Below are 21020 nucleotides of genomic sequence, written 5' to 3'. Positions count from 1 at the left end.
GTTGTGTCATTTCAAGTGGTTTATCTTTTTTAAACACCTCTTTACTTTCTTATGTTTTAGTGGGTGAGGATCATACCTTTGATTCCTTAGCACAGTCTGGCCCATGAGTACCATTAAATAGTGATTTGGTGAAGAATGGGCCATTGGCTTTCTCTACTATAGTTTCCATGAATACTTTTTAATACATACTTCTGTCCCTATATGACTTTCCATTGTGAGCCATGGACCTGAGTTTGGCCTGAGATGACTGAGTCTTATACATGAGATAGGCTGGATAATGATCTCCCTCCCCACCTCCCAAGTGGTCCATATCCTAATTCCTGGAACTTGTAAATATGTTCCTTTACATGGGAAAGTGGACTTTGATTAAAGTAAAGATCTTGACATGTAGATATTATCCTGGATTATCACAAACATCCCTGTAAGCAGGATATGAGAGGATAAGAATTAGAACAAGAAGATACAAGGTTGGAAGCAGAGGTCAGAGAGGAGACATGCTAAGCTGTTGACCTTGAAAATGGATATAGTATGAGCCACATGTCAAGGTAAGCAGCCTCTAGAAGCTGGAAAGCAAATTCTTTCCTAGAGCCTCCCAAAGGAAGACAGATCTGAAGACCAGTTTTGGACTTCTGACCTCCAAATCTGTGTTTTCAGCTAGAAGTCCGTGATAGTTTGTTAAGCATCAGTGGGAAGCCAGTACAGATTTTGGCACTGTGAAATACGGTAATGCTGTTATAAATGCCTTAAAGTGTGGACATGACTTTCAAAGTGGGAAGTAGACAGAGACTAGAAGAATTTTGAAGAGCGTAACAGAAAAAGCCTAGATTGCCTTGAACCACTAATAGAAGTGTAAATTTTAAAGACACTGCTGGTGAGGGTTCAGAAGAAAGTGAAGAGCGTGGTAAAGAAAACCTTTATCATCTTAAAGAGTGTAAGTCGTCATAAGCAAGACTTGGTAGCAACATGGACGTGAAAGGCACTGCTGGTGAGGGTTCAGAAGGAAATGAGATACGTGTTATTTGAAAATGGAGAAAAGGGGACCGCTGTTACATAGTAGCAGAAAGCTTAGCTGAACTGTGTTCTACAGCAATGTGGAAAGCAGAATTTGGAGACAATGAACTTGATTATTTAGCCCAGAAGATTTCCAAGCAGAGTGCTGATGTCACAGCCTGGTTTCTTCTTGCTGCTTCTAGTAAAATGCAAGAGGAAAGAGATAAATGGAAAGAAGAGCTATTTCTTGATCAAAAAGGAACCAGGGCTTGATGACTTGAGAAATTCTCAGCCTATCCACATTGCAAAAGACATTAAAACTAAGAAATTCACCATCAGGAAAGCATGCTCTGAAAAGAAGGCCAAGCGTGTGGCTGAACAATGTTTTGCTAGTTCCTGGAAAGGATTAAAAAGTCAGAGCATTTGATCACACACGTGGCTCTTTGAACAGATTAGGCCTGTGACTCAGGTGTGTATTTCCTCAGTCATCTCAGCAGAGCCAGGAGCAGAGATGGGGTTATCCAGGAAGGATTTGTGGAGGCCCTTCTGTGTTACAGAGCGAATACCTGTGGCATACACAGGAGACCCCTGAGGTTCTCGAGGATGTTATACTAACAGAAACACTGCTACTTTGAACTGAAAGGAACAGAGAGAGGGTGAAATGAAAAGAAGGTTGTTACCGAGTCCAAACTTGTTCTGCTCGCCGCACGACAGGCCAATAAATCAGGAGACGAGGTGCTGGGGCAAGGAATAGCGACTTGATTCAGAAAGCCGGCAGACTGAGAGGATGGCAGACTAATGTCTTGGAGAACCATCCTGCTCCTGTCAGAATACAGGCTCTTTTTATACAAAGAAACAGGGGAGGTGATGTGGTTGGTTGTTACAAACTTGTTGCTGCAGAAATTCTTTGTTCTTGCAGCCGTCCCCGTGGGCCAGGCCTGGTGTCCCTGTAAACCTCCAGCAAAACAAAGGTTATTCTCTGTTTTGCAACTCGCCATCTCTAAGTAAGTGCAGAAGTGCTGACATCCTGAAAGGTCAGCGCCCTGAGAACAGGCTCTCTTGTCTGTTTCAGGCTAAAGGCAACATTGTTTCCCAAAAGGTGCAGAGCTGGCAAGACTGAGCCTGGAAAACAGGGCACAGTGGTCAAAACTAAAGGAAAAGATCCAGTCTGGAGTCAGATCTGTCCTCCTCTGTTACAGTTGTTGACTTCCCAAAATTTTATAGTCAGGAAACAATCTGATGAAACAATTCAGCTGTAAACGTGTGCTGCCCTACAAGGAAGGAGCCACAGGCCCAGAGGGCAGTCTTAAACCACAGGGGATTATTCCCAGGCCTCGAAACCTAGTGGAGTTTGCACAGTTGGGTTTTGAAATTGCATGGTGTCACTGGCTCTTTCTTCCCTTCCATTTTCTCCTTTTTTTATAGGGAGAACAGCCTGTAGCTGCTGTTTCATGTCTGTCCCACCAGGTTATTTTGTGAGCAGGTAACTTGTTCTTAGCTCTGAGGTGGGAAGCCCCATGAAAAGACTGGCAGGACCCCCAGGCAGGGCCACTACTTCCCTGCTAGCACCACTAGGTTCCTTGGCCCAGCAGCATTATCTTGTTTTTGTGCTTCTGTAAAACGGCTTGCTTCTAGGAGGATGAAACTTACCCCTAAGATTCTGTTGGTTCCCAAAGCTCACTCCTGATCGGTCCATTCCTAACACCTCATTTGCATAAAGCTCACTCCTGATTGGTCCATTTCTTACACCCACTCTGCATATGGTATTGCAAAATGTTGCAAAGTCTTGACTGGTAGCCTATAAAAGCCTGTGTAAACCTCCAAACGGGGTCCAGAGATTGGAGTGTTAACTCCTCTGGGCCTGCTGGCCCAAGTTCTCCAACCCTCCAGTGTCACTTGGTGTCTCACCAGGATCCAGGTTGCTGTAACACTCTGCTGTAACATTTCCACAGGTTCACAGATGCAGAGGAATTCTGCCCTAGGATAGATTATACCAAGAGCCTCATCCATGTGTAATTTAGATCATTTAGGTAATGAGGTAATTAGGTCATGGAACTTTTAAGCTGATTAGATTTAAATAAGATGAGACTTGAGATGATACTGTAATGGGTTGAGACTTACGTACCTTGAGATGGAGTGAACTTACTTTGCATGTGGGTTGGGTATGAATCTTCGGGGGCCGGGGGGGAACTCTGTGATAGGCTAATACCTCCCTACAGAGATGTCTGCATCTTAATCCGTGGAACCTGTAAATAAGCTACTTTCACGGGGAAAGGGATTAAATTAAGAATCTTAACGTGGAGAGATTACCTTAAATTATTTGAGTGGGCCCAATATGATCACAAGGGTCCTTATAACAGGGAGGCAGGAGAATCAGAAAAAGAGGGCATAAGAACAGAACCCAAAGTCAGAAGATGCCGCACTGCTGTTTTGAGGATGAAGACGGGACTGTGAGCCACGGAACGCAGTGATGTCTAGAAGCCGGAAAAGGAAAAGAATTAAGTTCTCTCCTAGAGCCTCAGAAGGAAGGCAGCCCTGTGAACCGTTTTTAGACTCGACCTCCAGAAGTATAAGATAATAAATCTGTGTTGTTTTAAGCCACTTGATTTGTGTTCATTTGCCAGAGCAGCAACAGGAAATTAGTAACAGCAGCTTTTCTGGACGCCGACAAATTAGGAATTAAAAAGAGTTGTGGGTTTGCCCAGCTAGATCAGGAAGGCTGGAGTCTGAATTCTGGCTGCTTATACAGCACAGTGAACGTGAGAAGAAAGATCACGCCTGTAAGAAAAACTGGATCATTTAACTTTTTGTTTTTAGCTTTGGCATTTACAGTTTCTCAACTTAGCCAGGAAAACCTGTCAAGATTTTAGTTCATCACAGGAAAAGTTTAGCAATTCTGCACAAGTGGTGGTTTTTTATTTGCTAAAATATTAAGGGCATGATGGATGATACATTTCTTTGTTCTAATATTTTTTGTTAACTTTGATCACATATACTTTGATTTTTCTGCCTCTATTTTTACCCATCAGAAAAATCTAGCATAAAGCAAGTTTATTTTGGTCTAGTCAGCTCTTAACTGCAATCTTTTAGGGACCATAGTCCATTGATAGTTGAATTACTGAAATCTTTTATCTCTTTTATTATGAATCACAGTGATTATGATTTGAATTCCTTTGTGTTTTGTTTTATTTGATGATTGGAAAGGAGACGTGAGAAATGGAAAAATCAGAGGGGAGGATGTGGGTGCCCGTGCAGTTTTCTGGATGGGGAATAAAACCACAGAGTTTTGCCTCTATTCTGTCTTAGCGGTGACATTTAACCTAATTTACTAATGCCAGCTAACCAACTTTCAACTTTGTTTTGAACTCTAAGCTCTGGCATTTTGGCCTATTTAAACTGTCTGTCATTACGTGTTTTCCACGTTTAGTACAAATAAGATACTTGATGGATTTACGTTGTTCCGAAAGAAAGGTCATAAATATGAATGTTAGGTAGTTCTTGATCAAGAAAACATACTTCTTTTAAAAATCAGCATGATGGTAGTCACTGGGGCTATTTATAAACACCCCAGTTCCTCCAAGCACAAAGCAGGATTGTGCTTTCTCCAGTCTTGAATTTAGGCATGGTCCTGTGACACACTGGGGCCAAGGGTGAGCATTTAACCCTCGCTCAGCTCTGTTCTCTCCCCCGCCATGGGGATTATGAGAACACACGCTTACACGGGGCCTCCGCTGGCCTGAGTCCCTGAGCGATTAGGATGGGCAGAGCCCTCCTGCCAGCCCGCACTGCCCACGTAGCAGGTGTAAGACATTAGCTGGTATATTATTAAACTATTGATATCGGGGGTTGTTTTTCACTGCAGCATAATCTCCCCAGTGCTGACTGATAAAAGCATCTTGGCCAGACATGGAATATAGTTCTTCCAAATTAGAAAAACCTGGAGACACAAAATCTTATTGGAAACATCCTTAACTTATAATTCCTAGTGTGATTTATAACAACATTATAGCTTGTTTCTTTTAACTCTTGACATAGTGGCTTCATGACTTAGTTCTAGGTTTTTTAGTAAACAATTCTAAGTCTGTTCTGAGCAATTTCTTACCACTCTGTTTCCTTTTGAAAGATTATTTTAAATGTTTCCAATCTACCTTAAGAAGCAACTGTGTGAAAAATACTAGGTGCTTTAAAACTGACTTACTTGATATAAAATGAGGAGCATGGTTGTGTTTCAATTTATAGAAAAAGAATTTCCATAAAGCTGAGACTTCCCATGACAATTTCATGACAACTACACAGTTCTAACAAAATACTAAAAATTCTAAGAATCTCCATAGGTAGGTTGTCATGATGAAGGTGTTGCCCTCACGTAACTATGACCCTGTTGGGCCCAAGTTGACAGTTGCTTTGTGTAGCTTGGGCCTTGCCGTTTGCTAACGTCCAGAAATCTTGGTGGAGTAAATGTGGATCAGCTAATCGGCATCCTTTAGAAGACAGGAGACGAAATTCCTTTATATTTGAAGGAGGCGGTGTCCTAGCTCCTGTTAACACCGCTTATCACACACAAGACATCACACATCTTCTCAGAGTACAGCTTATGGAATAACCCCTGAAGCTGGAATGATTGCTCGGTGTTTGTTTTATAGCGGAACGTGTTCCTATTTTTAAAACGTGTATGCACCTCCCTCCCCCACCACACACAAAGTTCTCCTGATTCTAGTTAAAATTTCTTACCTCTTCTAGTTTTCAGGTCCTTTCTGCATGCAGTGGTTCAGAGGTACGCACAGGGTCTGTGTATAGAGGGAACCCCTTTGAGAGTTCACACTTGGTGCTTTTGTGTCTCTTCCGCTATGTGGGTCCCTCATGAGCTGTTACTCCAACCCCCGCTATTTTTCTCTGGGCCTCCAGCTTCCCGAATCCATCTGGCCCCTGGGATTTCTTTATAAGATAGAACTTCCTGCTTCTGGGCCCCCCAGAAAAGGAAATCAAATCCCTCCTCACATTTCCAGCCCAGATCAACTCAGGGGACCCCCCAGGACCGCAGCTGCCGGAGTCCTCTCACACGCCCTGGGACAGCACAGTCACAGACGTGACGGGAGGAAAGAAGCTGCCTCCGTCGCCGCACGGAGGGCGCCTCCTGTCAGCGCCCTGCAGGCAGTGAGGTGCTTCCTTTAGAATTAAGGAGCCGAAGCTGGAGAGAATTTTCTAAAGCAGCTGCCAGTTTCTCTCGGTACTCTGACTTTCCCTTTGGGAGATGCCCACCAGGGGCTGGGAGCAGCAGGATAAATATAGCCAGTTTGACTGTCTCTAACGTGAGGAAATCTAAGAAGAGAATGATAAGTTTACTCTACACTCTGACAAGTGTGTTCTCTTCATAAAGAAATATAATTATTTCAAGGAAAAGAGAAATTGTTTGATTTGCTGTTTAAATAAACCTGTCACTACCTGCCATTCGTTTGCAAACATGTGTGAGAAATGGATTTTTTTCCCCCAGCATCAGTTGAAAGCCCTGAGTATTAACTGTTCAAGAGGTCGCTGTTCTGGGAGCCCTCTTTATTGACCCCGGAGGCAGCTCTGCAGACCCCCAGGGCTCATTTTGAAAGCAGCTCTGTGGAAGGCCAGGAGGGGGGATTCTAAGCCCAAAGATGTCTTTTCTCCAAACTAGGAGTCCTCAGACTTCTTTGAGCTGAGTCACCTAGGACTCTTGTTTAAAATGCAGGTTCCTGGGCTTCATTGCAGAGACTTGCCCGCAGGTGTTGAGCAGGGCCTGGGAATCTGAATTTCAACAAACATCCTAGATGACGGTGATGCCAGTGTGGATGGATCATCAGAACACACAGCTCTGCAAACTGCCTGCTGAGGCCCTTTGAATGGCTTCATCTGAATCCCGCTTGGTCCCAGTTTATTTTAGGTACTTAGTTTATGAGTGTCAAATGCCATTAAAACAGTTTTTCTTGCCAAGGGAAGTAATATCTTAGTTACTTTTTCCGTCATCTCCCAATTTAATTCTCTGTGCCTGTTCCAGGACATGGCAGCCAGCTCTCAGTCCACTCTTTTGAGTCTGTTCCATCAGAGGCTCCCATCAGCCCTTCTTGGTTTTGTTTGCTTATTTCTTTTTTTAAAGGCAGATCTCTTCAAACTTCTCCTTCCCCAACAAACAAACCCAAAGTAGAAGTTAAATGGTATTTATAAGCAAATACAAAACTGATGTTTTGATACAAATACAGCTAACCAGTAAGCAAATAAATGCTCCTATGTAGCAAGATGCTGCGTGTTCTGATAGCTACAAAGAAATATAAAAACTAATCTAAATAAGTCACATATATAAAATAAATAAAACCCACAATGAGACATCCGCTTGAATGGCCATAATCGAAAAGATAATGCCAAGTGTGTTGGCAAGGAGGTGGACAGACTGGAACCATCACACACTGCTGGTGAGAATGTAAGATGGTACCGCCTCTTTGGAAAAACAGTTTGGTGATACCTTAAATAGTCAAATATAAACTTACCATATAATCAAGCAGTTCCACACCTTGGAATCTACCCCAGAGAAATGAAAATATACGTCCACACAAAGACTTGTGTATGAATGTTCATGGCAGCATTATTCATAATAGCCACAAACTGGAAATAATCCATATGTTCATCAGTTTATGCATGGGTAAACAAAATACAGGATATCCATACATTGGAATATTATTTAGCAATTAAAATAAATGAAATACTGAAATATGCTGCAGTACAGATGAACCTCAGAGATATGCTAAGTGAAAAATGCCGGATGTAAACACTAATATATTGTTTGATCCTGTTTATATGAATCTAGACAAAGCAAGTTTGTAGAGACAGAAAGCAGATCTGTGGTTGCCAGGGAGCATGTATAGATGACAGCAAATGGGTATGATGAAACTTTGGGGACTGATGGAGCTGCTCTAAAGCTGGATTGTGGTGATAGCTGTATACATTTACTGTAATCACTTAATCACACATTTATAATGGGGGATTTTTTTAATTTAGTTATAGTCAGTTTACAATGTTGTGTCAATTTCTGGTGTACAGCACAATTTTTCAGTCATACATGAGTATACATAAATTTATTTTCATATTCTTTTTCACCATGAGCTACTACAAGATCTTGTATTTATTTCCCTGTGCTACACAGTATGAACTGGTTTATCTATTCTAAATTTACTTGTCAGTATCTACCAATCTCGAACTCCCTGTCTGTCCCTTCGTACCCAGATCCCCCCTGGCAATCACAAGTTTGTATTCTATGTCTATGAGTCTATTTCTGTTTTGTATTTATGTTCTTTTTGTTGTTTTTTAGATTCCACATATGAGCAATCTCATATGGTATTTTTCTTTCTCTTTCTGGCTTACTTCACTTAGAATGACATTCTCCGGGGACATCCATATTACTGCAAATGGCATTATGTTGTCATTTTTATGGTTGAATAGTATTCCATTATATAATATACCACAACTTCTTTATCCAGTCATCTGTTGATGGACATTTCGGCTGTCCCCATGTCTTGGCTATTGTAAATAGTGCTGCTTGTGAACATTGGGGTCAGGTGTCTTTTTGAAGTAGGGTTCCTTCTGGATATATGCCCAGGAGTGGGATTGCTGGATCATAGGGTAAGTCTATTCCTAGTCTTTTGAGAAATCTCCATACTGTTTTCCTCAGTGGCTTCACCAAACTGCATGCCCACCAGCAGTGTAGGAGGGTTCCCTTTTCTCCACAGCCTCTCCAGCATTTGTCATTTGTGGACTTTTGAGTGACGGCCATTCTGACTGGTGTGAGGTGATACCTTATTGCAGTTTTGATTTGCTCTGATAATTAGTGATACTGAGCATTCTTCCATGTTTCTATTGGTCATTCATATGTCTTCATTATAACAGGGGAATTTTATGGAATATAGATTTTTACCTCTTTAAGACAGTTAAATATTTTTTCTGAAATAAGGCACATACCTCAATTAAGTAAGTAATAGTTCTTTTCTATGCAAGAGAAATAGAAAGGGACTATAGTTAAAGTGTGGCCCGCAGACCCTTGGAGGTTCTTGAGACATTCTTAGGGAGTCCTCAAGGTCATTTTCCTCATAATACAGAAGCTATTTGCTTTTTTCTCTCTGTTGACATTTGCACTGATGGTGCAAAAGCAATGGCAGATAAAACTGCCAGTTTTTTCCGGGCAGTGGCCTCACGTCTGGTTAGTAGTCGTCGTGGTCACCACCACCAGGCACTCACAGGGGAAGAATACATTCCGTTCTCATTTAAGAATGTCTTTAATGAAGCCGTAGGAATTATTTAATTTTATTAACCCTTGTGCCTTGGATGCATATCTTTTTAATAGTCTGTGTGATGAAATGGGAGGTGCATACGAATAAGATGGTTATCTCGAGGAAAAGCTCTTCTGCAGCGGGTTGAGTTGCAAGCTGAACTGACAGCAGTATTTTATGGAACAGCATCTCTACTGCAGGTTAAAAAAAAACAAAGCCTGAGAGACAAATTGCAGATATTCAGACCTGCGTATTTGGCAAACATTTTCTCAAAAATGAACAAAGAGAACCTGTTACTTCAAAGAAAACAATTATCAGTATTTGTTGCTGGTCATAAAATTCAAACATTAAACCCAAATTAGAATTTTGGAAAACTTGTAACCACCACTAAAAGTTTCATAGCGTTTGTCATGACTTTTCTGATGAGACTGATGGTGATTTTAACAAATGTGGGGTTTTTTTTTTCATATTGTATAATAAAGTGTATCAAAATTTGGAGAATAGAGGTGAGAGGTCTTAATACTAAAAAGTGTGAGGGCTGCTGGCCTCGTGGCTAATAACGGACTCGGGCCATTGTGCATGGGTTCAAGTCCCAGCACTATTACTTACTACTTGCAGGGTCTCAGTAAGTGCTTCATCTCTCTGTGCCTTCAGATTCCTCATCTATAAAATGGGGAAATGGGGATAATAACGGTGTCTATCTCAGAGCGGTATGTGGACATAAATATGAGTTAATATATGTAAATATTTGTGAACATTAAAATGAGTTAGTGTATGCAAATCACTTAGTCTTTTTTTTTTTTCAATGGAGGTACTGGGGGTTGAACTCAGGGCCCGTGCAGGCTAAGCGTGTGCTACCGCTGAGCTCCACCCTCCTCCACAGATCACTTACAGTACCTCACTTACAGTAGGTGCTCTGTTGTTACCGATCTTGCTGAGTGGTAATTTGGAAAATGAATACATTAGGAATACATGATGGGTAGAAAGCTCTATGTAATTATATGTGTTCGTACCTGGGTAATCTGCACCTGCTTCTCCCCCGACCTTGCCTCTGCCTCACCTTTGGTCCCCTCACTGCCCCTCACTTCGCAGAAGTGCACATCTGCGCCCCGTGTTCTGAAGTGTCCTCCCATCTCCTGAATCTCTGTTTTGGGGGAGGATTTTTTTTTTAGCAACCACACTACGTATTTTGGAGGAGGATATGGTGAGATGATACAATGATGAAGGGTACAGTTTAATAAGTTGAATAGAAACAATGTAATTGTCATTGGTATACTTAGAAGCCTCTTTCCCGCCTCAGCAACGTTTACAACTGTGATGCATCCTTTAAGTTCAAAGAGTTTAGGAAATTATATGAATAGAGAAAAAATATAAGACTCTGTCATATCCAGTACATCCATTTTCCATGCTTAATCCAAGGGGGACATGAAGTTTAAGGGAGAAAATGACTCACGTGGAGGGAACCTAGATCTTCAGCCCTGCAGAGACTGCGGTTGAACTGTTTTTATCTCTAACTGTTAAAAAGAAAAGGTGGTTACTTACCGACATCATTCACTTGTTCCATCAGCACTAAGCACCTCCCGTGAAGTGCCAGGCCCCTAGCCAGGCACGGCGGCCCCGGCCATAGAGAAAGAACCAGGGTCCTGCCTGCCTGGAGTCAGTGCGTTAAAAGTTTTCTGATTGTTATCCCACTTCTTTGTGAAAAAGATAAGGTAGTTCATCTGCTGCTCCCTGACTACATCAGCAGAGGCGACAGTATCTATTTCATACTTTCTAAATATTCATGTTTAAGTAAGTTTAGCGGGAGGTAAAGAAGGCAGTAAGCTAGACGGCTAAAGAACTATAGTGACTGATTCTTCTTCGAGAAGGTCGCAAACAAAATTACCCTCTGTTTTGGGGGACTGACGTTGCGCAAACACGCTCACGTTTGAGGGTGAATAGCCAGCAACCAGAGCATGGGAGTCAGTGCAGCTTCAAGCTGACTTACGTGGCGTCTGCTGTCCTGGGAGCGGTAGGGGCACTTGAAAGAGATCACTCCAGGCCCCGCTGTTCTGTGCAGCATCTCGCGTCCCTCTGCCTGCGGTGAGAAGGGTGGGCCGGCCTGCAGGAGTTTTATTCCTTGCCCTCGCCCAGGTCTTTAATTATGGCCACATCTCGGGTTCCTGGAGTGTCTACAGTCACCTGTTAAGTAAGTTTAGAATAGTCTTTCCTTTCATTTTGGGGAAGTGTGTTTAGAAAGCAAATTAAGAAGCACCCTGAATAATTTTTAAAGATAATGTTGTAAAACTACAGAGCAGTTGTAACATTGAGACGGCGTTTACTGATACACTTGCATTTTAAAATTTTAGAGTATTTCTTTCCCATGTGGCCAGTTTACTGGGAACAAGAAATCAGATCAGGCTAAAAGCCAAAGAAGTGGCTTCTGGAATACAGACTAGTACTGAGTTTTACTAAGTTAATCATATTCAACCTCAATATTTCCTGCAGGTGTAAAATATTATTTTTAGTTGTGTTCTTGTGCCTGTCACTGTTAGAGCCTTGTGCAGACTTTCTGTCCCAATAACCACAGTTGTGTTTCACAAATAAACTGCACAAAGCCACTTAACCTGGGCAAGCCAGCCATGGTGGCAGTTGTATGACACTTGCTCTTTTTTGACACTTTGATTCTCTTCCTATTTTCAGGAATTCCACCTAAAAATCAAAGACTACCCACACATAATTTTCTTTTTTCTTTTTTATTGAGTTATAGTCAGTTTACAATGTTGTGTATACACATAATTTTCTAAAAGGAGCCACAGCTGTAATAAAAAGTGAATTCCTCTTTTCATGACAATGTTCCGTGTTAAAATGCTCGGCCGGGCTGCCTGTACCCTGTGATGTCCTTGTGAAGGAACTGACTGCACAGACTCCCAAACAAATCTACCATTTCGGGGATGGAAATGTGTGCTCTTTTTGATTGCTGACTCTCATCGTGTCTTTTGTGTGTGTGTTTATGTGTTTCAGGAAAAAAGTGCCAGTTCAAATGTAAAACTTAAAACTAACAAAGAGATTCCGGGACTAGTTCATCAACCCAGAGCAAAGTAAGTTCTCATTCCTTTTTTCCTATGTCGTTTTTAAAGCTAAAAATGTTTTTAGAGTGAGCTCCATTTTGCCTACCAGATAATCAAGACTTATGGTAAAGCTTCAGTAATGAAGACAGCATGACTGGGTCTAATGGAACAGACAGAGTCCCAAACCGGACCCAACATATGTGGCAGAGCTGACGTTTCAGTCACACCAGTTAGGAGAAAATAAAGGGGAATATCTTTATGAGTGTGGGGTAGGGAAGAACTTCGAATAACTCACGAAGGATGCAAATCTTAAGAAAAATGATTAATTATTATGACTACACTAAAATTAAGACCTTCTGTTTATCAGACTATGCAATAGGAGAGTAAAAGGCCACAGAATGAGGACAGATACTTATAATACATACAATGAACAGTAGCTGGGTTTCCAGAACACATAGAGTAATTCTATGAATCAGTAACTAAAAGATAGGCTAAAAACATGAACAACCATTTGACTGAAGAGGAAACATTAATATCTAATGCGTATGAAAAAAATACCATGGCACACTACAAGACTGGCAAAATTTAGAAGTCTGATGCTACGAAAGTTTTACTGGAATGTGGAGTAACAGGTACTCTTGACCCCTGGTGGTGGGAGTATAAACTGGTCAAAGTACTTCGGGAAAACAGTTTGCATTATCTAGTAGAATTGTTGCTTGGGCATACCTGGCCCCCCAGCGACTTCACTGCCAGGTGTGGGCCCTGGAGAAACTCTTGTGCGTGGGGGCCACCAGACACATTCTGGGAGCGTTCACAGCAGCACTGCTTACGTGAGATCTTAAAGCTCTTGAAGGAAAAACCCGAATGTCCGTCCAACATATAATGGATAACAAAAAGTGTGGCACGTCCTTGTGCTGGGAATGCTGCGTATCAGTGAAAATCCATGACCTGTACATAGCTCCACGTGTCAAGGAGGTGGAGCCTCGCCAGTGTCAAGTCGTGGCGTTAAGTAAGAAGCACCTGCCTCCGTGCACTTTTACACGTATGAAGCTCAAAAACTAAGGCAGAACTAAGCAAGAGTGTGTGTGTGTGTGTGTGTGTGTGTGTGTGTGTGTGTGTGTGTGTGTGTGTGGTGGGGGGGGGTAAAACAGCAGAGGCCAGCAAGGAGATGAAGGGCACTAAATTCAAATCGTGGTCGCTTCTACTGCATAGAAGACAGAGGGGCCAGAGAGAGGTTCTGTTTCTTAATCTGAGTGGTGGTTTTATCCCTGTTCCTTTCATTCTTATTATTTAAAAGTGTACAAATAGCATGATAGGTTTTCTTTTCTATGTGTTAAGTATTTCACAGTTAAAATGTTAAAGAGAATAAAGAATAGTTTTCCGGATTTTTCTAGAACCGAATCAACACTAGTGTCTGTCTGTGAAGCTACCGCCCCTTTCCTCAGAGAGGCCCTGCTGTCCCCGAGGCTGCAGGTCCCCTTGCGCTGTTCTAGCCGAAAATGAACAAACCCCGAGGGTGCTGCTCGCACATGTGTCACAGTCACCCCACCCCAGCATAAATGTGACCAGTGCCTGTATGTAATAGAGCCCCAAAGTCAAAATCCTAAGTGGACAGAGTTGTGTTATCTCTGGCTCTTCCCAGGAAGTTGAGACAAAAATAACGTAATTGGTTTCACCTGGCTCAGCGTCTGGGGCCCGGCCACAGCCAGGGCCACTGGGATGTGATGGTTGGGACTCTTCAGGGGGTGGTGAGCGAGCGCAGGGACTTAATTTTTTTCACTTTCAAAGAAAACTGGACATTTTTAAATCCCCTTATCATTTTCAACGTCAGTTTAAGGATACCGCCGATTTTTGCCCTGTAGGTAAGCATTGTGCTGTATTCACAACCTCCCTAATCCACTCCCCGGCAATCACTTTTATCTCCTCTAATTTTATCTGCCTCTGGGGACAACAGATATCTGATGACCCTACCAAATCATCTTTTCATCCAAACCGTTGGAATATATGCTATTTTTAAATGCTTTTCTTATCTCTGCGTTCTAGAGAAAGACTATATTAAGAATTCCTTTTTTCCTTCAGAGCAAATATTTACTTAATTTTGACACACTAGCATGCTTTGCAAACTGGCACGTGCTGAAGCTTTCAGAGAAGTTGAGTAAATTGGAGCATGTGTTTACATTAAAATTATGAAGAAAATTCCCTGTTTTTCACACAACATCATGCTCGTGTCTGTGTGTGTGTGTGTGTGTGTGTGTGTGTGTGTACATTAAACTGTGAGTCAGATCATTCGGTTCCTGGAATTCAACTAAGAAATCTTTCTGGAGGGCCAAGAAAAGGGTTTTATTTTTCCTACTTGCTGACATATAGGATCTAGGAAACTATTCTTTATTATGTAGTTGTATACAGTACGATGAGGTCTTGTTTTTTCTTCCCCCATGAGTGGAAGGATAATTCTGTACCTTATGGAAGATCTACTGTAAAGGCAGGTGTCCTCACACCCTCGCCCTCGCTCGGCGTCACGTGTAGAGCATGTTCCCACTGGCCTTGAGATCTCAGGCAAGTGAGCCGGTGTCTTGGAGCTTCAGTTTTCTCCAAGAAAAACGGAGGTGAAAAATCCTGTCTTACAGAGCTGGGGCTTAAATAAAATAATAAAATAATGTATGCCCTAGGCTCATCACAGTGTCTGACGCTTGGCAAGAACGCCTTAACCATTAGAAACAGCCCGAACACCCTTTAACGGGAAGTTGGGCAAATGCGCTTCGCTGTGTTCACACAGTGGAACGTCAGCGGTCACCACGAATGCCCTGCAGCCATGGACAGCCCTGGGCGGACCCAGCAACACGGTGCTGGGACAGAGAGCAAGTCCAAGAGGTGACGTAGCGTGATGCGCTCTGTAAACTGACAAACACCTGGAACAGATCATCTGCTCTCAAGCACGGAGAGAGATGATGGAGCGAAGCTTTACAAACGGGAAGCGGGGACGTGATGGCTCCCTTGAGTTGGGAAGTAAGCTCTAGGTTGTTAAGATCCCAGCTTTTGCTTTTTTGTTTTGATTTCATGAGTACTTACTATACTTTTTTTTAAATAACCGAATAAAAGTGAGCCATGAATGAACTAGTAGCAAAGGTGTGTCCTGGTGTGAAGATTAGGATTAATCCACTTCCCTGAGGTGCAGCTGAAAAACACTAATGATGATCATTAAGAAGGAACTGTGTTCAGGCTAGGATTTGTCAGGGACCCACGGGGTAACTGAGTTTCATTTTTGTAGGTGAAGTACTAGGGAATTAGGACCTTGTCTTCCCATACTTTTGTGGCTTAGATTTTTATTATTTGGAAGCTTATTTTTTTAAGTGACTAAACGTGGAAGCCATGTATCTTTCTGCTCTAGAGCTCATTTGTCCACCTTTGGTTCATTTGATTACCTGCATTGAGACTCCATAGTGTTGTCATCCTTGGTCTCATGAAGCTGAGAAGTTGTAGGAAAAAGAACCTTTGATGGCAGGGTTAACTCATAAGAGCTTTGCCAGGACCAGCTGAGAGCCATGAGAAATGTTTCAGGGCATAAATGGAGTATAATCTATAAAAATTTTGAGTCACTGTGTTGCACACCTGAAACTAATATAATACTGTAAACCAACTATACCTCAATTGAAAAAAGAGAGAGAGAGAGAAATGTTCCTGGGGGAGCATTGTGTTTTCCAAGGTGGAATTTTAGTTATTAGAGAGAAAGAGGAATGACTGAAGTTTTATGAGTTAAATCAAGTACCAACATAACAGACTTTTATAAAAGATTTTTAGATCTAATTAGTCTTAGCATCAAGGATTCATACTTTATCAACTAAATCAGAAGCAACGCAGTCACCCCTTTCTGGTATCCTGAGGAAGGATGGGAAACCACTGTGCTCTCCCTCCTCCGCTCCGCACTCACCGCCATCACACAGTCCGTCAGAAGCGATCTGAGAGTCCAACTGTTACTCACGGACTGCTTCCCGCGGTGCGCGGTGCGCTCTGGAGGGTCAGCGCCACCGTCAGTGCCGCTGTGTTGATAGAGTTTCCACGTGAGAAGACGGCATGGTGTTTCTCTGGGCGGGAGTCGGTCGACAGTGGGTAATTCACTTCATCAGAGCGAACGTTCCGCCTCTGCCCCGTTGGAAGGAAGGCGCCGAGAGCAGCAGGTTAAGCCTCGTGCTCTCGGGTCCCACCAGCCCTGAGACGCCGCACAGACCACGAGGCTCTCGTGTGGGGTCCGCCTGCCGCGCTTCCAGGGACCGCAGGCTTTGCCTGCAAGAGCTCATTTGGTGCATCGGGACTTGATAATAAATCAGTCCCCCTCCATTCTGTCTTCTCTGTCACAGTCCACGTGCTGTGTTTCAAGGTGGCAAGACAGGCAGCCCGTCTGCTGAGTGGCTCGTCCTAGCCGGTTCTGAAATGAGGCAGAAGCAGGCAGGGGTGTGCTGGGGCTCCTGGATGAAGAAAAAGCAGGCAGCCTTTCTCCGTCCGTGGGCACGATGGTAGAGACACAGCGGACCGAAGGCAACTTGCTTACGTTTGGTTAGGACTGTTTCTCAAAGGCACGTGTGAAAATGAAAATGTAAGGTTCCTGCCTGACCCTGTACCCTCTACCCCAGAGCAAGGCGAGTACTTCCTACAGGATTCAGACGGGGTTGAAAATACGCTGTCTTGTCTAGTTAATCCTGGATTAGGTGGCTTTCGTTCAGTTTGCGTCCATCAAGGGATATCTTTTTCTTTTTTTAATGATTAGAAAGTATGCAGCTAGACTACACGAAACTGAATCCACTCAAGTGTTTACCGTATGGGCATCCTGAGGTCCTTCACTTTGGGTCTGAAACTCCTGAGACAGGTCCCTGAGCCTGTGCGTTCTCCATCACAGGGAGGGATGGAGACACACTTGCAGAGTCACGTTCACTTAAGATTTCCCCTCTTGTCCATCTGATGTGCATACATATGAGTACTAGCCAAACACCCCTGTTTTCATGTTGCAATGTTTGAGTAAAGGAGCCAACGGAAGTTAGTAACAATCTCAGAACATTACTGCCGTAAAGGACCTCAGAGACCAGCCCAGCGGTTTTATAAATGAGGAATCTCAGGCCTGCACCCCATCTGTGCTAGAAAGCTGTGCTGCCTCTGTGAGGAGTCGTGAGTCCCATGGATTTAAACAGAGACCACTTGGTCCATTAATTAAATATGTATTACCCTCCTGTTATATGCAAGGCAATATATGCTAAAATCTCTAACCAAAAAAGGTTCCACCATGAACATCAGATCCTAAAAATGCCACTTTTATGACGTCCCTTGGGATTTCCTAGGGAAACTAATATATATGGTTATATTTAGATAGATAGACAGACAGACAGACAGACAGACAGATAGACAGACAGATCGATCTACCGATCGATCAGTATCTTCATGCCTTTTCTCTCTGGGGCCCAGAGCTGTCCAGCACCTTCATCTGCTGGGAGCTTGGCTAAGAACATGACAGGTGCCCCAAAAAGTGTCTAGGCAGCCACAGTGGGTGCCAGAATATTTGTGTTTCCCACTCACAAGAAATCCCCCAGGCTCTCCCTCAGAGCCTGTTTACACGAACTTTAGGCAAAACTCTAACAAGCCTGGCTGTGCTGTTGCCAAACATGAAGTCCAAGCAGCAACTGGGAAGAAAAAGGAAACAGGACTGCTCCCTCCTCTGACAGGAGAAAAGGCTCAAAAAGCAGCCAAAGAACGGAAGCCTGGAGTTCAAGGCCGTTTCAGCTTTTGCTTAAAGAGGAGCCGCTCCACCCACCGTCGAGGTTCCCAGACTATCCCAGTATTACAGATGAGGGTTAAGACTTAAGGTCAGGGGAGTTGCCCCTCGCCATGAAATGAAAGTTGAGATAGATCGTCTATTAAATTGAGTGCACAGTTTAGAAGACTTGCATCCAAAGTGGCTCGAATAAAAAACGTTTTGGCACTTAAAGAAAGTCAAACCCTGAGGAATCTGGAAGAGCTCAGCTCTGCAAAGCGGCTTTTCTGTCCAGACAGAGCATGAGGAGGCTGTTTACTCTCACCATCCCGGGTTCCGCCCTGCCTTTCCAGCCTGCAGTGAGAGGGCCTGTTTCTGCAACAGGACGTGTACGTAAATTACATGATACCCGTGGTGCCTTCCAGCAGTGAAGGCTACCAGGTCTTCTCATTGCTTCTCCTTGATCTCCGCGCTGATGGCTGTGTGCTCCCAGCTTCGAAACCTAGCTTTTACGCACTGGGGAAAACCTCTTTGGAGCCTCATTACCTGTCCTGGGAGGCCTGAAGGGCTTCGGGTCACTGTGTCACTCTCTGTGGCCCCAAAAGGATGAGGCGTGTGGAGGGGATGTCAGGTGGGCTGCTCACCGTCCCTCGGCGGGACGGGAAGAAGCTGGTCCAGAGCCACCCCTCCCCCGACCCCCACTACTAAACCAGGGGGCAGTAACTAACAGTAAGGGAAGAAACACTGCCGAGTGTCTCTTCCCCCAGCATCCCGAACCCCCTTGGACACCCACGGCTGTTCACTGGGTGGAAACTACTCTCGTTAAGACCATGTTGCTGCCAAGCCCCTTTCCTTCCCGTCTGTGAATCTTCTCTGCTGTCCTTCCCTTCTAAGTTTGTCCCCACCAACCACGTGTGTCTCATTAGGTATGCCAGTAAATTGCCAAGGACAAGCAATCACACAGGGCAAGGGCTCCTCAGACATGCCTCCTCACTGACTCCCACGTTCCAGTGGAATTTCAGTTCCAAAGAGATGCCTTTGCTGTCCCCGGGACAGAAGATGTTCAGGGACAACGTCAAGTTCCCGCTCGTTTGCGGCCAGCCCACGGCTGTGCAGTCGGCTGGACACCGTGCTGACGCTGACAGCCTTTGTGAAACACACATTTCAGTATAATAATTAGGATATATTTTCTTGTTGTGGTTACACCCAGGGTTGAAATAGGCTGTATGCTGCTTGCTTATACTTTTTGTTTTAATGACAAATATGTATCTGAAGAAAAAATTTGGCACACACCTCCCAGTCACACCACTAAAAATAACTTGAGTACTTTTGAAAGGAAATTGTGTTCCTTAAATCATAGGAACTGACAGGCTATTAGGAAACACATTTGTAGGATTACTCATAATGACATTTATCCTCAATATGATACTTAAGTGCAAAAGTCTGCAAGAAATAAATGGCTGCCCCAAAGTTGAGGGACCCAGCAGTTTTTGTTTGAAGGAGCTAGGTTTTCTTAAACATGGAAATATGTCTTTAACTATTCTTTGTTTTTCAGCATGCACATCTCTGAAAGCCAACAGGAATTCTTCAGAATGCTGGATGAAAAAATCGAAAAGGTAAGAGGTAAAAGAATTAAGCGTTTGAGGGAAATATTGCCTCATGACTTAGGGTGATGATACTCTGGTTTGTACGTTGCAAAGCTGTTCTTGCAAGGGGATGGCTAGAGAGTTAAAACCAAAATCCCCCACCCTGCTCCAAAAACTGGGGCTCTGAGAATGTTTAATGTATATCAGAGCTTCCCAGGATCTGGGCTGCCGCTGATCATTAATTAAAGCGTGGGAAGTCAGGTAGAGGCTAGTAAGAGCCTTTGCGTAGAGACAGAATGTTGCATCACTGTGTGTTGTCGACCCCGATGCCCCGCTCTGACCTCAGACTGCAAGCAAGACGATCTCCAGTACCTGCCTGCCCCCCGCCCAGCGCCGCTCTGAGTCCTTTACAAACGTCGCGGACATGTTGCAATCGGTACCTACCTCAGAGAAGTGGCTGTGAGACAGGTGATCTCTGTATTTTACAGACAAGGAAACTGAGACTCAGAGTGCGTGAGTAACTTACCAGGTTTGCAACTTTGCCCAGCGGTGGAGTTAGAATTCCAGCCCACGTCTGTCTGACTCCAAAGCGGTCCCCCAGTTGCTTCTCTCGGAGTGTGTGGATTTTGTCTAGACAGTGAGATACAAAGTTGATCTGTGTGGAAATTGAACCCATGCTTAGGATCTCAGAGCGCCATATATGAATCAACAGAATGATGTATGGAATATGGTAGTAATTAAAGGCTTACGTGCGTATAGAATTTAAATTTATCACTGCAGGGGGTGAATTTTAAATGCTAAAGTTATCAATCTTAGTATTATCATTTGAAAATCTTACTCTGAAGACTAGAATTCTACATTCAGAACATATCTCAGCCATGGTTAAAGTATCGTAGGTCAGTTTTACCTTTGAAATGGTTTCCATTTTAATTTTTGTTTATTTTTCATTTTTTGTGGCCCTTTTATTTGAATGTTTCTTCAGTCAGTGGAAGACAGTGAAGGAGGTCTTAAATTCATCCAATTTTTAGCAGCAGACCCCCCTCTGACCAAAAGAATCATTGTGTAGTCTTCTAACACACCATTAAAAGACCAGCATATGTTACCAATATGAAAAACAGAGATGGATAATGAATTAAAATGAAAATAATAGCTTAATCTGCAGTGTTCCCTGGCTATGGTTAAATACTTAGTTGAGTATGTGGGGGGGGTTTACTTTTAGTGAAATTTTACCTTATGCATGACTTTTCAGACTAAAAAGGTCATTTAGGAATAATTACCAAGTTTCACATGCTGGTTCAAAAGCTGTTCAACTTGTCGATAACACTTTGTTTTCAGTAAAGAGAGGCATAAAAGAAGTGTTTTATTCTCACTGTAA

At 43.2% G+C, this 21020-nt stretch overlaps 1 protein-coding gene across 1 annotated transcript in view; it reads left to right on the top strand.

The window, feature by feature from the left end:
* Nucleotides 1-21020, top strand: part of C21H1orf21 (chromosome 21 C1orf21 homolog) — a 206587-nt gene that overhangs the window by 168555 nt on the left and 17012 nt on the right. Inside the window, exons 4-5 of the mRNA XM_072945940.1 lie at nucleotides 12276-12352; nucleotides 19615-19675. Of these exons, the coding sequence (XP_072802041.1) occupies nucleotides 12276-12352; nucleotides 19615-19675 (138 nt within the window). The remainder of the gene's footprint in view (nucleotides 1-12275; nucleotides 12353-19614; nucleotides 19676-21020) is intronic.

Source organism: Vicugna pacos, chromosome 21, assembly GCF_048564905.1.
Source record: "Vicugna pacos chromosome 21, VicPac4, whole genome shotgun sequence".
Lineage (NCBI taxonomy): Eukaryota > Metazoa > Chordata > Mammalia > Artiodactyla > Camelidae > Vicugna > Vicugna pacos.
This window is presented reverse-complemented; position numbering and strand designations above follow the sequence as displayed.